Source organism: Sciurus carolinensis, chromosome 12 (genome assembly GCF_902686445.1).
Source record: "Sciurus carolinensis chromosome 12, mSciCar1.2, whole genome shotgun sequence".
In the NCBI taxonomy this organism is placed as follows: domain Eukaryota; kingdom Metazoa; phylum Chordata; class Mammalia; order Rodentia; family Sciuridae; genus Sciurus; species Sciurus carolinensis.
In genome coordinates, this window is record NC_062224.1 from 106,946,613 (window position 1) to 106,966,924 (window position 20,312).

The 20,312-nt window shown below is 35.9% G+C and overlaps 1 protein-coding gene across 4 annotated transcripts in view; it reads right to left on the reverse strand.

The window, feature by feature from the left end:
• The window catches only part of Rasal2 (RAS protein activator like 2), a 364,280-nt gene that overhangs the window by 183,559 nt on the left and 160,409 nt on the right, over positions 1–20,312 (reverse strand). For all 4 annotated transcript variants that reach the window (XM_047520359.1, XM_047520358.1, XM_047520357.1 and 1 more), the window contains exon 2: positions 7,313–7,440. In XM_047520359.1, the coding sequence (XP_047376315.1) occupies positions 7,313–7,440 (128 nt within the window). The remainder of the gene's footprint in view (positions 1–7,312; positions 7,441–20,312) is intronic.

Consider the following 20,312-nt stretch of genomic DNA (forward strand, 5'->3'; position numbering starts at 1 on the left):
CTCTGCCCCCGCCCTTCCGAGTTCCCAGACAGATGCGCTTCTCCCAGCTGGTCCTGCAAGCTCGGACTGGAGAAGGAGGGGTAGAGCCAGGTGGGTTTCCATGAGAGGTGTGAACCTCTCTCTACATCTGATTTTCTCCTGGCCACTTATGAACACTCTATATCGTGTAGTGTATGTTTTTTGGGCCTGTATTTTAGGCCAAACTCAGGTTTGCTAGGAATTAGCCCCCTTGGCTGTCTGCCCCCAGGCAGTGGCTGCAAAATGGTTCCTTCCTTTGTTCTCCAAACAAAGGAAGTGTTTGTACTGCCTAGAGAGATGGTAGCTTCTCCCCCCTCCCCACACACACACACACATGGATATTGTGCAGCATGTCCTTCAGGTTTGCCAGGCAACTTCCTTGATCTCTAAATGTGGCGTACCCAGACATGCCTTGGCCTCCCCCAAATTTGGGTTCCTTTAATTCCCTTATCCCTCCACTATGCTCACGAAGGGCCCTCTCTGGCTGGAGTTTTTGGTCCAGATGCAGCAATGGCTGTGCCGCTGGGGATTTCCTCCTTATTTTATCATATACAACCTCCTGGGTCCCTGACCTGCTTTGAACATCCAGTTTTAAATTCCAGTAAAGGACCCAGATTTTTTTGTTCACCCACCTTACTGAGAAGCTGCCTTTCTGCTTTCCTGGTTTCACTCCATGGAGCAGTCAGGAACATGACCTCTATTCCACCATCTTGAAAATCTCTCTAATCCTTTTCTCTTAATAAGTTGATTATCTCAGGTATTGCAGTAATAGAAAACTGATTAACACAGCTTATCACAGAAAGAAAAGATGGAAAGCTCTCTCAGGTTTATATTATGGTAACAGACATTCTGGAATCAATGTTTATAATTTGGCTTTTGTAACATTCAATCTCAATTCATTCATCTCAATTCACTGAGAATTTACTGTGTGTCAGGAACTGTTTTAAGTACTAGGGAATACGTCATTGAAGAAAACAAACAAAACCTCTGCTCCAAGTCTTACATTTGAATATGAGAGACAATAAACATAATAAATAACTTACATATCATTGTAAAAGGTGGAAAATGCAATAAAAAAATTAGAGCTAGGCAATTAGATGAGATGTTCCAAATATAACTACTAGGTATTTGTCAAAGATGTCTGAGAGATATTTGTGTTTACAAGTTTATTACAATTATTTACAAGAGCCAAGATAGGGAATAAACCTAGGTATCCATTGACAGATAAATGGATAACTATAATGGGAAATGGAATATTATTCAGCTACAAACAAGAGTGAAATTCTATCCTTTATAACAACATGGGTGGAACTGAAGGACATTATGCTAAGCGAAATAAATTAGGCACAGAAAGGCACAAACACTGTAAGTTCTCATTCATATATGGAAGCTAAATAGTTATCTCACAGAAGTAGAGAGTGGAAGAGTGGTCACCAGAGCATGGGAAGTATTTGGGAGGAGGGAAAGACAGAAGATGGTTAATGGGTACAAGGTGCAGCTGGGTAGGAGGAATAACTGCTAATGTTCTATACAATAAAAAGATTAATATAGCTGACACTGATTAATTGTGTATTTCAAAATAGCTAGTAGAAAGGATCTTGATTGTTCCCCAAAAGAAATTATTTTTGGTGATGGATATACCAATTGCCCTGATTTGATCATTACAAATTGTATACATGTATTGAAATATCACACTGTACCCCATAAATATGTATAATTATGATATGTCAATGAAAAATAACAGTGTATTTTTAAAAAGATGTTCTGGATGAAGATAGGCGAGGAGATGTGATCTAAGGTGAGGGAAGTTAGTGAAAGTTACTCTTAATGAGTAGGTGATATGGAAGTAAACTGTTGAAGGAGGTGAGAAAGTAAGCCATGCAAATATGTAAGGGAAGAATGTTCCAAACAGAAGGAAAAATTAAGACTAAAGTCTTGCGGCAGGAACATGCCTGATGTATTTAAGGAATAGTGATGAAGTCAATATGTCTGGGATTTAGAGAGTTGGGGAAGTTAATGACCTTTGAAACCTGGAAGGGTGGAGTTGCCTTTACTGGAGAATGTGAGGCATACTGGAGATGGCTCCTACACATCCAAATGGCAATGTGCCATGGGCAGATGGGTGGAGTCTAGAGCAGAGGGATGTGTACATTTAAGATATAAAATTAGGGGCTGTGGTTGTGGCTCAGTGGTAGAGCACTTGCCAAGCACTGGGTTCAATCCTCAGCACCACATATAAATAAATAAATAAATAAATAAATAAATAAATAAATAAATAAATAAATAAAATAAGGTCCGTCAACAACTAAAAAATAAAAAGATATAAAATTAGGACTCATCAGCATTAAAGGACATCAAAAGTCATGAAATCCCTAAGGAAGTTAGATCCCATGTGAAGATCTGGAGAAAAGAAGAAAAATCTGTAGGGAAGACTCAGGAGGAACCACCAGAGAGGCAAGAGGAAAACTAAAAAAGCCCATGGAAAGCCCAGTGAAGAAAATGATGTAAGGAAAGGAATGAGTGATGGACTGCCTTAAATGCTACTAAGAGATTAAATAAGATGAGAACTGAGAACTAATTTTGAATGTAATAATATGGCAGTCACTAGTGAGCTTAACCTGAGCAACTGGGGTGGAGTGGTGTGGGTTGGAGTGGAGGGGCTGGAGAGACAGCTCAGTGGTAGAACACCTGCCTAGCATGTGTCAGGCACGAGTTCGAAACTCAGCACTGCATAAAACAAATAAATAAAATAAAATAAATAATAAAATAAAATAAAGGTATTATGTCCATCTATAACTAAAAAAAAAAAAGGGTAGAAATTAGAGACAATGAGTTTAGAAATTTCAAGAATTTAGTTATAAAAGGGAGACAAGGGTACAATGAAGCTTATACAGGCCTTTTTTTTAAGATGGAAGAAGAAATAGTAGTATGCTGACAGGAATAATCTGACAGAAAAAATTAAAGATGTAAAAAAGATTGGAAAAAATTGTTAATGATATATCTTTAAACAGAATGGCACAAGGGAGAGGCTGACCATAGCACAATGGAAATTTCAACCATAGGAGGAGGAGAAAATCAGACTTAAGGAAATAGTTGCTGGTGGGTAGATATGGTAATGGAGTGTACAGAAGCTCTCTTCTGAGGACTTCAATTTTCTTAGTGAAGCAATAAGCAAAGTAATCAGCTCTATGTGAAGATAATAAAAGATGGGATTACAGGTTGGAGAGAGAAAAGGTATGAATAAAAAATCACTTTAGAAAACCATTCCGTACTGTGCTTCTCAGGCTGGTTCAAAATCCTGAACTGTTTTGATTTGTTGTAATAAATAAAATAGTACAGAAACTGAGAAGCAACACACTTGGTGTCATCAGTACAGTTAGTTGTTTAATGGTACAGACCTTCTTCCACAAATATATATTATTTTTGTAATTCTACTCCTTTATCCCTATGTTATGTTGAATATACTTATTGACTTTCATGTCTGTTAAATCTAATAAAAATTCAAGCTTTTATATTTTATTTCACTTTTCTAAACAATTCATTTTATTGTACTTTATTGATCATGATGGGGTAGAGTGGAGGGCCAACAGATCTTTCACCACAGATAGATTGAGAAGCACTAATCCAATAGGGTGGGACAGTAATTAAAAATGTTCTATGATTGCCAAGCAGCATTAGGGGTTCCAAAGAAGTTTGCAGCCATTAGTTCAAAGACCAGTCAGCAATGTGGTGTGCTTTTCTCCAGACACATTAAGCTTCGTGGACAAAGTTCAGACAAATACCTGAGATGAATCAACTTATGAGGAGAGAAGATTTATTTTGGATCATAGCTTCAGAAAGTTCAGTTCATGGTCGCTTGAAACTACTGCTGCTAGGCTTGTGGCAAAGCAGTACATGGTGGCAGGAGTGCATGGTAGAAGAGGCTAATTCAGCTCTTGGTGGCTGGGAAGCAAAGAGAGATAGGAGGGGCTGAGCTCCCACTATCCCCTCTGAGGGCATGCTCCCAGTAACCTAATTTCCTTCTATTAGGCCCCACCTATGAGAGGTTCCACCACTTCCCAATAGGTTTTTAGCACACTAACCTTTGGGAGATATTTAAGATCCAAATCATAACAAGAAAGAAGATTTAACTGAACTATCACTTTATCAGCTGAATAAAATGAAACAAGAGAAAGGAAATAATATGCAAGGGAATGATTAGAATGACTATGAAATGCAGGCTGCATGAAGAGGGAAGAAAGGACATCAGAGCTATGAGGCAGGAAAGTGAGAGAATCAAGAGGTATAGATCCCAGAAGGCTTGAAGGATTAATGGAATAAGAAATAAACTAGAAAGACAGGAGAAGGTCAGAGAGTAAGGTATACATAACTGAGAATATGAAGGACTTGTAGCAATAAGGTGAAATAGGGAAATTCTTGGAGGAGCAGTTCAAGGAATTCAGAGTGTGTTCTGCAGATATTGGAATTATAAAAATTAAACTGTGTAGATGGTAGTGACACAGAAGATAAAATCAACAAAAAATGAAGAAGAGTGACAAGATGGGATTAGGGGAAGACTGGAGAATGAATAAGATTCAGAGTTTGAGCATTTTAGGGAAAACAGGGAGAACAGACAGGAAGCAGCCATGAAAGGAGAAGATATCTAGTTCAGGCAGCATGGTATGAGTTATGGGGAAAAAAACAGCCACACTTTGACAGGACTTCATGGAAGACAGTGACCTTAGGAAACATTTTGGTTCTCATGAGATCAAGAATTTAAGGGACCCCTCCAGAGAAGAAGAAGAAATGGCTGATTTTGCTAAGGATGGGCTATGAGTTAAAGCAGGTACAGTGAAGGGTTCAAGAGGTGGGAAAAAATGAGTGGAAGACAGGGTCAGAAAGGGAATACACAGAATCACAGAGAGAATGAAGTATCTGGAATAGGGTTTTCCAGATATTTAGAGCCACTTAAAATAACTGGCACACAAAAGAGGATAAAGTATATAAGAAATTGTTTCAGAAAATTATTTATCATGGAAAGTTATTTTAGGAGACAAATAGGGGCCCTGGCCTAGGTGATTCAATTGTCCAGGAATAGTTAATCAATGGATTCTATCTCAGTTCTGGTTAAGGGATGCTTCTTGACCTTCTTCTATCTATTCTTAAGCTAAAGCACTAAACTAAATAAATGTGGGTGTTTTAGTCAGCTTTTCATTGTTGCAACAAAAGACCTGACAAGAACAATTTTAGGAGGAAAAGCTTATTTGGGGATTCATGGTTTCAGAGGTCTTAGTCAATGGACAGCTGACTCCATTCCTTAGGGCTTGAGGTTAGGCAGAACATCATGGTGGAAGGGTGTAGTGAAGAGAAATGGCTCAAGATATGAGGATGAGGAAGCAGAGAGATACTCTACTCGCCAGATATAAAATGTATACTCTAAAAGCACACCCCCCCAATGCCCCACCTTCTCCAACCACACCCTTATCTGCCTTCAGTTACCACCCAGTTACTCCCATCAGGGGACGAATTCAATGACTGGGTCAAGGCTCTCATAACCTAATCATTTCAAGTCCAAATCTTCTTGCATTATCTCACACATGAGCTTTTGAGGAACGCTTAATGCCTAAACCATAACACTGGATAAGGAGGAAAATGACAAATGGTTTGTTTACATGATTCCTTGTTAAGAAATCTGATGAAAATCTGTTGACAGAATAGGTTGGTATAAATTAATATTTTGAATTATTTGTATATTTAAATTAGATAATCAGAAATTTTCTCTACTAATAGTCACTCATTCTACTAATTTTTATTATGTACCTACTCAACACAGCTACACATATAAAACTGTTGTAGAAAAGGCTGGTGTTTATTAAATTATTTTAATAAAATAATATTAAAATGCTGGAAAAGATTCATGGGCAGAGAGATGGTAACAAAAGTAAGAGACATTTTTCAATGTGTAGAGTAAAAGAATAAGCAAGCTCTTCATGGATGTACATTAGCTGGCCCCTTTTAAGCCAGCACTGCCTATTAAAATATGAGAAAAAACTAGAACTGCTTCATTGTTGTTGCCTTGCCTTTACCAAATTGAAACATACTCAGTAAGGGAAGAAAAGGGACAGGGAGAGATGAACAAGATAAGAGAAAAGGAAGGTAGGAATTCATAAATGAGAATTAAGAAACATGTTTCCTGTTCACTGCTTCTTCTAAACATACTTTTTTAGGAAGAATGATTTACTGAATGTATATTCTACCTACATCTTTCTAGTTATTTATATATTATTGGCAATCAATCTTTCTTCTTATTAAATCGGGAATTTTCTTCTCTATTCCTCCCATTATGCCTCTTCTTTTTCAAGATCATAGTCACTTATTGTTTTTATGTAGTAGAAACAGATTATTTTATGGCCCTACCAAACCAGAGTGATATTAATCACCAATAAGCAAATGACTGATTTAGATATGGAAGAACATATGTACTGTAATAGTTTGAGGAGTAAAGTGCTAGCAGTATAAGTTCAAGAGGAACAGACTGTGTCCCGAAAATGTGAAGTCTGTGTGGGTTAATTTCTGCCTGCCTCTCCAGTCCTTTGCTCCCTTATTATGTGTCTTATGAAGCTGATCTCTATGCAACATATCAAAGCAATCTTTTCCTGCCTACAAGTTAGATTTGGCCAACAGGGACAATGGCAAGAAATCAGAAAGCAGCAGAAGGAAGAAGGTTTTTTTCTCTCTTCTTTCCTTCTTGTTGGCCATTTGTGTTCTGGTAAAGGCTGTGTTCTTTTTGTATAAACGCTGCAACTGTCTTGCAGCCTCTCAGACAACTATAATTCTCTGGGTTCCAGAAACCCTGAACCCTTCTCTTTCCCTGAGGTCTGGGGTTATACCTGCTTTCTGCTCTTAGTTCACGGGTACTTCACCACGCTTTGACATGTCCCTTAAGCTGCCCAAGCAACTGTAAACTGTTAAACCTCTTTTAATTAATACGCTGAGTATGACAATTATTCTTGTTAGGAGGTAGAAAGATAAACTTTCCAGTGGCTCCTAGAGGGGAACATTTGCTCCTCATTCCAAATTTCTCAACTCACTATCTCTTTTACTGTTCCTTAGTGAACATTCAGTCCTATCTTGTGGAATTCACTCCGTCATGGCAGTAATAACACATCATCATAACATTTAGCAGTCATTCAGTTTATCCATTGTCTAGAATTGCTATAGCCTCTATTTATATAACGTAACTTATAAAAACAAAAATCAAAGCTAGATAGATTCAGGCATTTGCTCAGAAAAGAGAAGTAGCTTTCTATCTCACCTCCTTCTCCTTGTTGAGCAACACCAACTGGCTGTCTGTGAGGATGCAGTACTTCCTCTCCCATGTTGTTGTCTCAGTGTAGGGTGACTGACCACAAGACAGACGATGAGTAGGTGGTCCTTTCACATCTGTGTACCAAAACAGAAAAACGAAAGTAACAAATCATTAGCCTGCTTAGTAAACCAGTATTTCCCTTTTTAAAAAATTTTTAGTTGTAGATGGACACAATACTTTAATTTTATTTATTTAGTTTTATGTGGTGCTGAGAATTAAACCCAGTGTCTCACACATGCTAGGCAAGTGCTCTACCACTGAGCTACAACTACAGCCCAGTAAACCAGTATTTCAAGTATAAGATTCTTCAAAGTCAAATTAATAAAGGTGAGTCTAAAAACAAAGCTCAATAGTAAATTGAAAACTTCCTCTGGGGGGGGGGAGGTTATACACAAAAATTTGCCCTACAATCTGCAGAGAAGATGGCTGAAACACTCTAGGAAAAACTGTTAATACAAACTTGACATAGTTATCATACTGTATAAACACTAAAATAATTGCTTCAGAGCTAAATTGGTATCATTCAAAATAAAAAGATTCCGAGGTAAGAACAAAAGGTATAGTGTCTAGTCTACAGGAGGAAGATACAGTTATTGGCAGACTATGTCTTAAAGCTTTAAGAATTGGAAATGTTTAAACAATAGTCTATTACCACTAGAGGCCAGTAAGATCTTAAAAACAGAAAATAATGTCCTCAAGGAGAGATCTAAATGAATTGCCATCATGTTTCTTGAGGTAGAGGTACCTAACATTAAAGCAAAATGTCTCCACAATTTCCAAATGCTTCAATTCCCTTTATCTAAACTTGCTGCTCTACATGTTTTCAGGGAACTTATCAACTTCCCCAAAGATAATTCAATGTCCTAGAAGCAATAATATTACTAGAGTTGTGCTAAACATGTAACTAATTCTTAGGAACTTCAGAGTTGTGTCAGTATTGATTATCTTCACATGATTTGAACAAAAAAATGGGTTAGATTTTTATCACAAGGTGCTTTTATTTCTGAAGTCAAAAACTAAGACAACCTCAACAGAGAGGGATGCACCCATTTAATGTGGAAATACACTGGTTTTATAGCCCAGACTAGTTTTCATTCAAGTGACTAACTTTATTATATAAGTTAGACACAGATACTCTATAAAAATTAAAATACAAGATACTGTATTTATAGCATAACCTAAATTTCCTGACAAAAAATAAATCTGTATCATCAATGAATTTAAGGAAACCTAAATTCCTTTCTTTGTATGATCTTGAATAACTCTCTTAAAGTCTCACTATAATGTTCTCTTTGTCCAATTTGAATTTTGCTATAATTTTCTCGTGATACTGTGAAAACAAGACAATATCTCATAAAACACTCTGGAACCCTGAACAACTTGTTTCTAGTGCCAAATGTGATATGAAATAGGAAGCGATTAAATAGGGACCAATACCTCTATACTTTTAATTTTTTTTCTCTAAATGGAGAAACTGATTAGTAATCCAATAAGTGGTACAATTTCATACATTTTTTTCTATCTATAGATTATTCCCATTTTTTGATTATTTGATAAGAATGCACAGAAGAAAAAAAAAGACAGAATAAGCTAGTATTTTTGTTCAGTTTAGCACTTTTGGATTAGATTTAAGAAACACTTTAATAATATAAAATAAGACTTTAAAGTAATCTACAGATTTAATTTACTCATTTTATCATGTCCTCATTTCCTTAGCTAACTGAAGGTCTGATAGCACATAAGCCAGGCCTACATGCTGTGATTATATGAACAGGACAAGTTCAGATTTTTGTCCTATTTCACCTTACCAGTTCTTCCAATCTTTAGTTTTTGCTCTAGTGATTTACTTCTAATTTCTGATTTCCAATTATTTTTAGTATCTAAAATTCACAAGAGAAATGATAACTAACAGAATCACAAGAAGGATCTTAATAGCAAAATTAGAAACAATTTTAGATTTGTTCAATTCCATCCCTGTGAGAATACTAAGGACATTACATGCTGACCTCATTACAAAAATTAAATAACCTTAGAAACATTTAAAAAATCAGAGGTAACTTAACAGATTCTTTAGAAGGCAATTCTTTAAAACTGGATATTTTTCTGTGGATGAACAGTTCAAGATTTTTTTTTTTAATCTCATGATTTCTTGAAACTCTTGAAAAGTATCAAGAACTTCAAAGAGGGTTTATCTATGTGGGTCATATCAGTATTTAACATATTTGAAATTAAAACATTTTTGAAATATGTATTCATTTAACAATAACAAACCTACTATATGCTAACATAAAAGCACATTTTAATGAATGCTAACTATTTTCCAAAAAAATCAGTGATACATTTTTACATATATCTTTAAAGACTGGTTGACTAGAAGACATTCTGGTTATTTCTGTTTCTATATCAATTTATTATCTTATGTGGTTGATGAGTAATAAGACTTAGCAAGACTGTCTCAAAGAGTTGGAAAAGGTAAGAGTATTTTAATAGTATTTTCAGAATTATGGATATTATTCCTTAATATAGTACCAAAACTCAATAAGCATCTGCCTTTAAAAGTCAATACAATGTGGAATCTGAAACCACATCAATAGACTTTGCCTATTATTATATTAAAAATCAGTGGTCTGCCTTGTTCTTTGAGTGACTCTTTTCCCTTATGTATAGATATTAAACATCATACCCCGATCATTTAGAAAATATTGGTTAACTCAGATTTGCAGATCTTCCAAATGTTGACACTTTTCATTACATACTATCAAAAAACTCACATCCCTCAATCTTCCCCAAACCTTGATCTCATCAGAAATGTCTTTAAATACTGGGAAGCTGTCAAAGTCAAGGTGGTATATATGAATTCTCCAAAATTCTGATTTTCATTTTAGTCATGAATTTTATCTTTAGCAATAAATACTGCTGGTTGTTTCCATAGAAGTGACAGAAAATATCTGCCATATAGCAAACACAGAATAACCATAATCTGTCTTCCAGTTTTATTATAAAAAATAGTTTAAACCTAGCAGAATAGCGGCTCCTGGGGTTCAAGGGTTCCACAGATCACACATTAAAATAAACACTGCTTAGACAATAAGACATTAATGACAGATTCTAAGAAAATCTGGCCATACATACTGGAAGTGGTGGCACGTGCCTATAAATCTCAGCTGATTCAGAGGCTGAGGCAAGAGGACCCAACTTCAAGGTGAGTCAGACTGTCTCAAAATAAAAATTTGTAAAAGGCTGAGGACATAGTGGGCTGGGGGAGGAAAGAATACAAGATCACTGGATTATACAAAAGGGAACGAAAGGAAGGGATGGGGGAAGGGAATAGGAAAGACAGTAGAATGAACTGCACATAACGTTCATATGTTCTTATATGATACATGACCAGTGTAACTTCACATCATGTACAATCACAAAAATGGAAAGTTATACTCCATGTATGAATGATTTGTCAAAATATATTCTACAGTCAAGAAAAACTAAAAAGAACAAATAAAATTTTTTAAAAAGGGTTGAGGATATAGTCCAATGGTAAAGTGCATGCCTATACCTGTGAGGTCCAGGGTTCCATCCCCAGTACTGGAAGGAAGGTATGGAGGAAGGAAAAGAGAGGAAAGGAAGAAGAGATTGAAGAGGAAGGAAGGAGGAAGGAAGGAAAATCCAGCCATATTTTATAAGATGAAGTAAGTGGGGAAAAGATCAGAAGTCTTAATAAATGCAAGACTAATGTAATTAAAGACAATTAGAATCTGCACTAAATTGGTCACAGAAGAAATAATAAGAAAGGAACCATGTGAGCAAGATTTTTTGAAATAGAAGTCAACAGAACTAGTAACTCCAGTTGAGGTAAAAGAATATCATAAAAGAGATCAAAGAATAAAAGAGCAAGTGATATAAATATAAATTGATAAATGCTCATAAAGTAGGTTATGTAATTATAACTCTGCATTAGTTTTAGCAAGAAAGTCCAACACAGATGGTTTTCAAAAAAAGGACGAAAGCAAAAGAAACTCATTTAAAGAATTCAGTGAAATCCATTATTTGCAAATAATTTCAAAATACTAGGTTATTTAGTATAAAAATAAAATCAAACTCTGGGTCCCTTCAAATAAATTTTTATTATTTTATTGTAAACAAATGGGATACATGTTGTTTCTCTGTTTGTACATGGCGTAAAGGCATACCATTTGTGTAATCATAAATTTACATAGGGTAATGCTGTTTGATTCATTTTGTTATTTTTTTCCCTTCCCCCCCACCCCTCCCACCCCTCTTTTCCCTCTATAGAGTCCTTCCTTCCTCCATTCTTGCCCCCCTCCCTAACCCTAACTCTAACTCTAACCCTAACACTAACCCCTCCCACCCCCCCATTATGTGTCATCATCCACTTATCACTGAGATCATTCGTCCTTTACTTTTTTGAGATTGGCTTATCTCACTTAGCATGATATTCTCCAATTTTATCCATTTGCCTGTAAATGCCATAATTTTATCATTCTTTATGGCTGAGTAATATTCCATTGTATATATATACCACAGTTTCTTTATCCATTCATCAACTGAAGGACATCTAGGTTGGTTCCATAGTCTGGTTATTGTGAATTGAGCAGCTATGAACATTGATGTGGCTGTATCTCTGTAGTATGCTGATTTTAAGTCCTTTGGGTATAGGCCAAGGAGTGGGATAGCTGGGTCAAATGGTGGGTCCATTCCAAGTTTTCTAAGGAGTCTCCACACTGCTTTCCAGAGTGGCTGCACTAATTTGCAACCCCACCAGCAATGTATGAGTGTACCTTTCTCCCCACATCCTCGCCAACACCTGTTGTTGCTTGTATTCTTGATAATCGCCATTCTAATTGGGGTGAGATGGAATCTTAGGGTGGTTTTGATTTGCATTTCTCTTATTACTAGAGATGTTGAACATTTTTCCATATGTTTGTTGATTGCTTGTAGATCTTCTTCTGTGAAGTGTCTATTCATTTCCTTAGCCCATTTGTCGATTGGATTATTTGCATTCTTGGTGTAGAGTTTTTGAGTTCTTTATAGATTCTGAAGATTAGTGCTCTATCTGAAGTATGATTGGCAAAGATTTTCTCCCACTCTGTAGGCTCTTTCTTCGCATTGCTGATAGTTTCCTTTGCTGAGAGAAAGCTTTTTAGTTTGAATCTATCCCAGTTATTGATTCTTGCTTTTATTTCTTGTGCTATGGGAGTCCTGTTGAGGAAGTCTGGTCCTAAGCCGACATGTTGAAGCTCTGGACCTACTTTTTCTTCTATAAGATGCACTGTCTCTGGTCTGATTCCGAGGTCCTTAATCCATTTTGAGTTTAGTTTTGTGCATGGTGAGAGATATGGGTTTAGTTTCATTCTGTTGCATATGGATTTCCAATTCTCCCAGCACCATTTGTTGAAGAGGCTATCTTTTCTCCATTGCATATTTTTGGCCCCTTTGTCTAGTATGAGAAAATTGTATTTATTTGGGTTTGTGTCCGTGTCCTCTATTCTGTACCATTGATCCACCTTTCTATTTTGGTACCAATACCATGCCATTTTTGTTACTATTGCTTCGTAGTAGAGTTGAAGATCTGGTATTGCGATACCCCCTGCTTCACTCTTTCTGCTGAGGACTGCTTTAGATATTCTGGGTTTTTTATTCTTCCAGATGAATTTCATAATTTCTTGCTCTATTTCTGTAAGGTACATCATTGGGATTTTAATTGGAATTGCATTGAATCTGTATAGCACTTTTGGTAGTATGGCCATTTTGACAATATTAATTCTTCCTATCCAAGACATGGGAGAACTTTCCATCTTCTAAGGTTTTCTTTAATTTCTTTCTTTAGTGTTCTGTAGTTCTCACTGTAGAGGTCTTTCACCTCTTTTGTGAGATTGATTCCCAAGTATTTTACTTTTTTCCATGCTATTGTGAATGGGGTAGTTTTCCTAATTTCTCTTTCTGAAGATTCATCATTTATGTATAAAAATGCCTTAGATTTATGTGCATTGATCTTATATCCTGCTACTTTACTGAATTCACTTATGAGATCTAAAAGTTTTCTGGTGGAATTTCCTGGTTCCTCTAAGTATATAATCATATCATCAGCAAACAGGGATAGTTTGAGTTCTTCTTTTCCTATTCGTATCCCTTTAATTTCTTTGGTCTGCCTAATTGCTCTGGCTAGAGTTTCGAGGACAATGTTGAATAGAAGTGGTGAAAGAGGACATCCTGTCTTGTTCCCATTTTTAAAGGGAATGGTTTCAGTTTTTCTCCATTAAGAATGATGTTGGCCATGGGCTTAGCATAAATAGCCTTTAAAATGTTCAGGTATGTTCCTACTATCCCTATTTTTTCTAGTGTTTTGAGCATGAAGGGGTGCTGTATTTTATCAAATGCTTTTTCTGCATCTATTGAAATAATCATGTGATTCTTGACTTTAAGTCTATTGATATGGTGAATGACATTTATTGATTTCCTGATGTTGAACCAACCTTGCATCCCTGGGATAAAACCCACTTGATCGTGGTGCACTATCTTTTTAATATATATTTGTATGCGATTTGCTAAAATTTTGTTTAGAATTTTTGCGTCGATGTTCATTAAGGATATTGGTCTGAAATTTTCTTTCCTCGATGTGTCTCTGTCTGGTTTAGGTATCAGGGTGATATTGGCTTCATAGAATGAGTTTGGGAGAGTTCCCTCCTCTTCTATTTCATGGAATACTTTGAGAAGTATTGGAATGAGCTCTTCTTTAAAGGTTTTGTAGAACTTGGCTGAAAACCCATCTGGTCCTGGACTTTTCTTTGTTGGTAGGCTTTTGATGACTTCATCTATATCATTACTTGAAATTGATTTATTTAAGTTGTGTATGTCCTCCTCGTTCAGTTTAGGCAATTAATATGTCTCTAGAAACCTGTTGATGTCTTCGAAATTTTCTATTTTGTTGGAGTATAGATTTTCAAAATAGCTCTAATTATGTTTTGTATTTCAGTCGTGTCTGTTGTGATATTTTCTTGTTCATTCCGAATTTTAGTAATTTGGGTTTTCTCTCATCTTCTCTTTGTTAGTGTGGCTAAAGGTTTATCAATTTTGTTTATTTTTTCGAAGAACCAACTATTTTGTCAATTTTTTGTATTGTTTCTTTTGTTTCAATTTCGTTGATTTCAGCTCTGAGTTTAACTATTTCCTGTCTTCTACTACTTTTGGTGTTGGTCTGTTCTTCTTTTTCTAGGGCTTTGAGCTGTAGTGTTAGGTTGTTTATTTGTTGAGTTTTACTTCTTTTATTAAATGCGCTCCATGAAATAAATCTTCCTCTAAGTACTGCTTTCATAGTGTCCCTTAGGTTTTGATATGATGTTTCTTTGTTCTCGTTTACCTCTAAGAATTTTTTAATTTCCTTCCTAATATCTTCTGTTATCCATTCATCATATAGTAGCATATTGTTTAATCTCCAGGTGTTGGAGTAGTTTCTGTTTTTTACTCTTTCATTTATTTCTAACTTCAATCCATTATGATCTGATAGAATACAAGGTAGTGTCTCTATCTTCTTGTATTTGCTAACATTAGCTTTGTGGCATAATATACGGTCTATTTTAGAGAAGGATCCATGTGCTGCTGAGAAGAAAGTGTATTTGCTCTTGGTTGGATGGTATATTCTATAAATGTCTGTTAAGTCTAAATTATTGATTGTGTTATTGAGATCTATGGTTTCTTTGCTCAATTTTTGTTTGGAAGATCTGTCCAGTGGTGAGAGAGGTGTGTTAAAATCACCTAGTATTATTGTGTTACGGTCTATTTGGTTTCTAAAATTGAGAAGGATTTATTTGACATACATGGATGAGCCACTGTTTGGGGCATAGATGTTTATGATTGTTATATCTTGCTGATTTATGCTTCCCTTAAGCAGTATGAAATGTCCTTCTTTATCCCTTCTAACTTTGGCTTGAAGTCCACATTATCTGAAATGAATATGGATACTCCAGCTTTTTTGCTGAGTCCATGTGCATGGTATGTTTTTCCCCATCCTTTCACCTTTAGTCTATGGGTATCTCTTTCTATGAGGTGAGTCTCTTGCAGGCAACATACTGTTGGATCTTTCTTTTTAATCCAATCTGCCAGTCTATGTCTTTTGATTGATGAATTCAGGCTATTAACATTCAGGGTTATTATTGAGATATGATTTGTATTCCCGCTCATTTGTTCATTTTTTAAATTTTATTTATTTATTTTTTTGACACAACTTGGTTCCTCCTTTATTTGACAGTTCCTTTAGGATAATTCCTCCCTTTGCTGATTTGCTTCTTTGTGTTTTATCTCTTCTTCATGGAATATTTTGCTGAGAATGTTCTGTAATGCTGGCTTTCTTTTTGTAAATTCTTTTAGCTTTTGTTTATCATGGAATGATTTTATTTCATCATCAAATTTGAAGGTAAGTTTTGCTGGGTATAAGATTCTTGGTTGGCATCCATTTTCTTTTAGAGATTGAAAAATGTTGTTCCAGGCCCTTCTAGCTTTTAGGGTCTGGACTGGAAAATCTGCTGATATCCATATTGGTTTCCCCCTGAATGTAATTTGGTTCTTTTCTCTCACAGACTTTAAAATTCTGTCTTTATTTTGTATGTTTGGTATTTTCATTATAATGTGCCTTGGTGTGGGTCTGTTGTAATTTTGTGTATTTGGAGTCCTATAAGCCTCTTGGACTTGATTTTCCATTTCATTCTTCAGATTTGGGAAGTTTTCTGATATTATTTCATTGAATAGATTGTTCATTCCTTTGGTTTGTTTCTCTAAGCCTTCCTCAATCCCAATAATTCTCAAATTTGGCCTTTTCATGATATCCCATAGTTCTTGGAGATTCTGTTCATGATTTCTTACCATCTTCTCTGTTTATTCAACTTTGTTTTCAAGGTTAAATATTTTGTTTTCAATATCTGAGGTTCAGTCTTCCAGGTGTTCTATCCTATTGGTTGTGCTTTCTATGGAGTTCTTAATTTGGTTTATTGTTTCCTTCATTTCAAGGATTTCTGTTTGTTTTTTTTTCAGTATCTCTCTTTATTGAAATGATCTTTTGCTTCCTGTATTTGCTCTTTTAACTGTCGATTGGTGTGATCATTCAATGCCTGCATTTGCTCTTTCATCTCATCATTCAATGCCTGCATTTGCTCTTTCATCTCCTCATTTGCTTCCCTGATCATTTTAATTATGTACATTCTGAACTCCCTTTCTGTCATTTCTTCTGCCATGCTGTCATTGGATTTTATTGATGTAACATCTAGATTTGTTTGGGGCATTTTCTTCCCTTGTTCTCATATTGTTCAGGAATCAGTGGGTCCTTAAGATATTGCAGATTTCCTCTATTGACTTATAATGTCCCTGAAGATTGCTAGTATATCCCCTCTTATCCTTCAGTAGCCTGCAGTCTTAGAGGAAGTTGATAATGTGGTGCTCCACAGGAAGCTGCCTCTCTAGGGATGGTGACCCTCAGGTGGGGTATATTCCCTGATAGTGGGCAGAGGTGCCTCCACTTGTTGACCAATGGTCATCCAAAGGGGAACTAGGCTGCAGGCTGAGGCAAGGCCTGTTTGTGCCTGTGTCTCTGGTTTTACCATCCTTGTGGGAAAACCTCACCCGGCAGGGAAGACTCACCCAGTGGGGAGGTCTCGCTGGTCAGTTCCCCTCCTAGAGGTTCCCCTCAATCTACAACTACCGCCTGGGCTGGGCCGTCTTCCTCTGCAACGTTCCCAGGGGATCTACCTCCTGGGCCTGGGAGCCTCACCCTTCACAGACGAGTCTCCTTAGGCTGCCTCTCCTCCTCAAATAAATATAAACTGAGTAACTACTTGGCAAGGAAACGATGACAACAGATCGCTCTTGTGTTAACCCTTCCTTGTGATGGAAGCTAAAAGGAGCATTGGACACATGATGATGAACCAAAGTTACATGATAGAACTAAAAATTCCATTACACTTGTACACAAGTAACTTTTTTTCTCAGAAGCAACTTGTCTCTTCCAGACTTAGGAAAGGGTCAAAAGATTTACAGTAGGAAAGTAAACAAGATCTGACTGAAAGCAGAAATAGGGGTAAGCAGGAAAGAAACAGACCTATGGCCCAAATATGGAAACTGTCAAAGAAAAACAAAATGCTTAGAAACATTTTTTTATTTTTTTAAATCTTATAGCTCCTTAGAAGTTCATCTGAGTTTCTGAATCACACTAAGTACTAGCCTACGTGATTTTTTAATTTGTTTTGGTACTGAGGAACCCAGGGACACTTTATCATTGAGCTATATCCCCAGGCCTTTTTATTTTTTATTTTAAAAGATAGGATCTCACTAAATTGTTGAGACTGGTCTGAAGTTGTGATCCTCTTGCCTCAGCCTCCCAAGTTGCTGGGATTACAGCTGCACCCAGTGCCCTGAATTTTTTTTTTCTTTTAATTCTCATAAATTAAATGCAACTGGTAAAATCCTGAGCCTACTTATTGCTTTCCAGAGCAAGTTTTACAAAACTCTTATGAACAATCTTCCAGTTAATATAAACCATAACATTTCATTCATTCTTGATTGCCTTTCATCAATTCTTAATGCTATCCTTACACACACACACACACACACACACACACACACACACAGTTTTGGGAAATCTATTTAGGGGAGACTTTAATACACTAAAAGAGAAACATGTTCTCAAAAATTAACTGGCATAAACTGCGGAAGGTTGAACTGTTGTGGAAAGATAGATCTGTACTTTCATGTGTCTGTTTTTATTCCTACTCCAGAGCTAATCTGGCTTAGAAATGGCGAATTCTTCTGAATTCTAAAATTTCAATGACCAGATTTGTTTGGTAATTATTCAAAATACAAAAAATGCTTTGTAAAGGCTCAGAATTAATGATCACATTATTACAGAAGCAAAAACATCCAAATAACTTTTAAGACATATTGTTACCTATATATCTTAAATTGCTAAAAACAGTAATTGCTTTAAATAAAGTTACTTTTCTTTTAACTAAAATAATGTTCAAAACAGTTTTAATAGACATTCATGATTAATATCATTTACAGGACAATTTACAAGATATATTTTTAATGGCAATTATTTTTCTGATACATCACAAAATCCTTGTCCTTGCCACACAGCTTTTAAAATACAGCATATATTTGGATATCTTCTATAGGCAATTTCTGCTATGGTAGAAGAAATAATGTTAAAAGTTCCCCTATGGAGATAATTCTCAACAATGACAATGATGGTAATATGTTGCTGAGGAATAGCCTACAGTACAGAAGATATATGACCAAACTATTTTATAAATGTATTAATTCAGTCTGCTTAAGAGCTAACAGCTGCCATCAACTAAATATCATTCTTAAAGCACAGAAAGGAATGGCAAACATATGGGTCACTAAAACAGTTTAATGTTACTTATTTTATTTCTTCATTTCTTTATACCATCCATATTGTGTCATAGTGTCAGAAAAAAACCCTATTACTAGAATAACAAACAAAAATTTTCTTAGACTGATAACTACCCAAAACACATTATCTATGAACTTTGCTTTGCCCTGATATCCAGTGGAATGGCAAATTACAATTCATGTAAATTAACAGTCCCGGTAGATTTAAAATTAACCACATGCACCTTGATCAACAATAAGGATACCAGTAAAGGATTCAAGTGTGCTTATATAAAATCATTAGGTCAGAAATGTTTGGCTTTATGGAAATAGTCTTAATTCTTACATTACAAAGTCACTATGAGACTTAAACTGTTTGTTAAAATGAATTTATATTGTGTCTTTTAACTTCAGTGAACCTTTTCATCCTTCTCCTTAACTATAAAGACTTAATTTCCATGCTACTTCATCACTGGGGCCTAGTCAATAAATCCCTGACATTCACCTTCTTACAAGAAAGAGAGGGAAGAGAAAAGATAGTATACTTCTTTCTGTTGAGTAATCTTTAGGCTAACATTTGCCAAGAGTCCCTCTGTAGCTTCCTTCAGTCCCAACAGCACAATTCAGCAAAGCGGTTGCAATTCTGCTCTCTCACAGGACAGAATGAGTTATCTGATAACAGAGTAATAAATTTCTTGAAGGTATGACATAAAGTAGGCAATCTCATGTTTGACAAAGGTAACATTTCTCTTTAGAGAAGAGCTCAGTTTAGTTAGCTGCTATCCCCTACATATCTTAAGATGGCTGGGAAGGGGTACAATTCCTATGATGATTCTACCTTGCTTCTGTCTCCCTTCCACATCATACTTCTGCCTGCAGTACCCCAATCACATATGCCATGAAAAGGAAGGCAGAACAGATCACATGGTTTTCTTCCTCTTCTTAGACATGAATTAGAAAGAATATATCCCATAATTCTCAGGAAGGACCAAGCACTGCCTAAGCAACTATATGGCCTGGATAACTGAAGTGGAATGATGCCAATGTCAAGATGACAGCAGTCCACTGAAAAATTACTCTTCAGTCCCAACAGACAGATACATCTATAGATCATACTAAATCTCTTAAACAGAAAAATATAAAATGCTCAAAGTAAAACAATTCATTTATATACTAATCTCTAGAAGGGAAAAAAAAAGTCCATATGAAAGTTCTTTGAAGTGAGGTATTATGCTCATTAAGAAAATTCCATTTGGCCATTAAACACGAAAAACATACCATGGTGTTCTATTATTGAATAATCAAAACTCAAGATCCTTTTCATATCTCACATTTCTGTTACTGGTAGAAAAATGAACTATACTGAGAACTTCAGACACCATTTAGTACACATCCAATTTGCTGTATTTAGTACTTCTTTCTATATTAATATACCCCCATGCTTGCTTCATTTCATATTAAATCTCATCACTTTCCTTTAAGGGCAGCTGCTGTGGGGACAGACTTCGAGCTTTTAAAGGAATGCAATTCTTAGAGAAGAGGGGAAAAA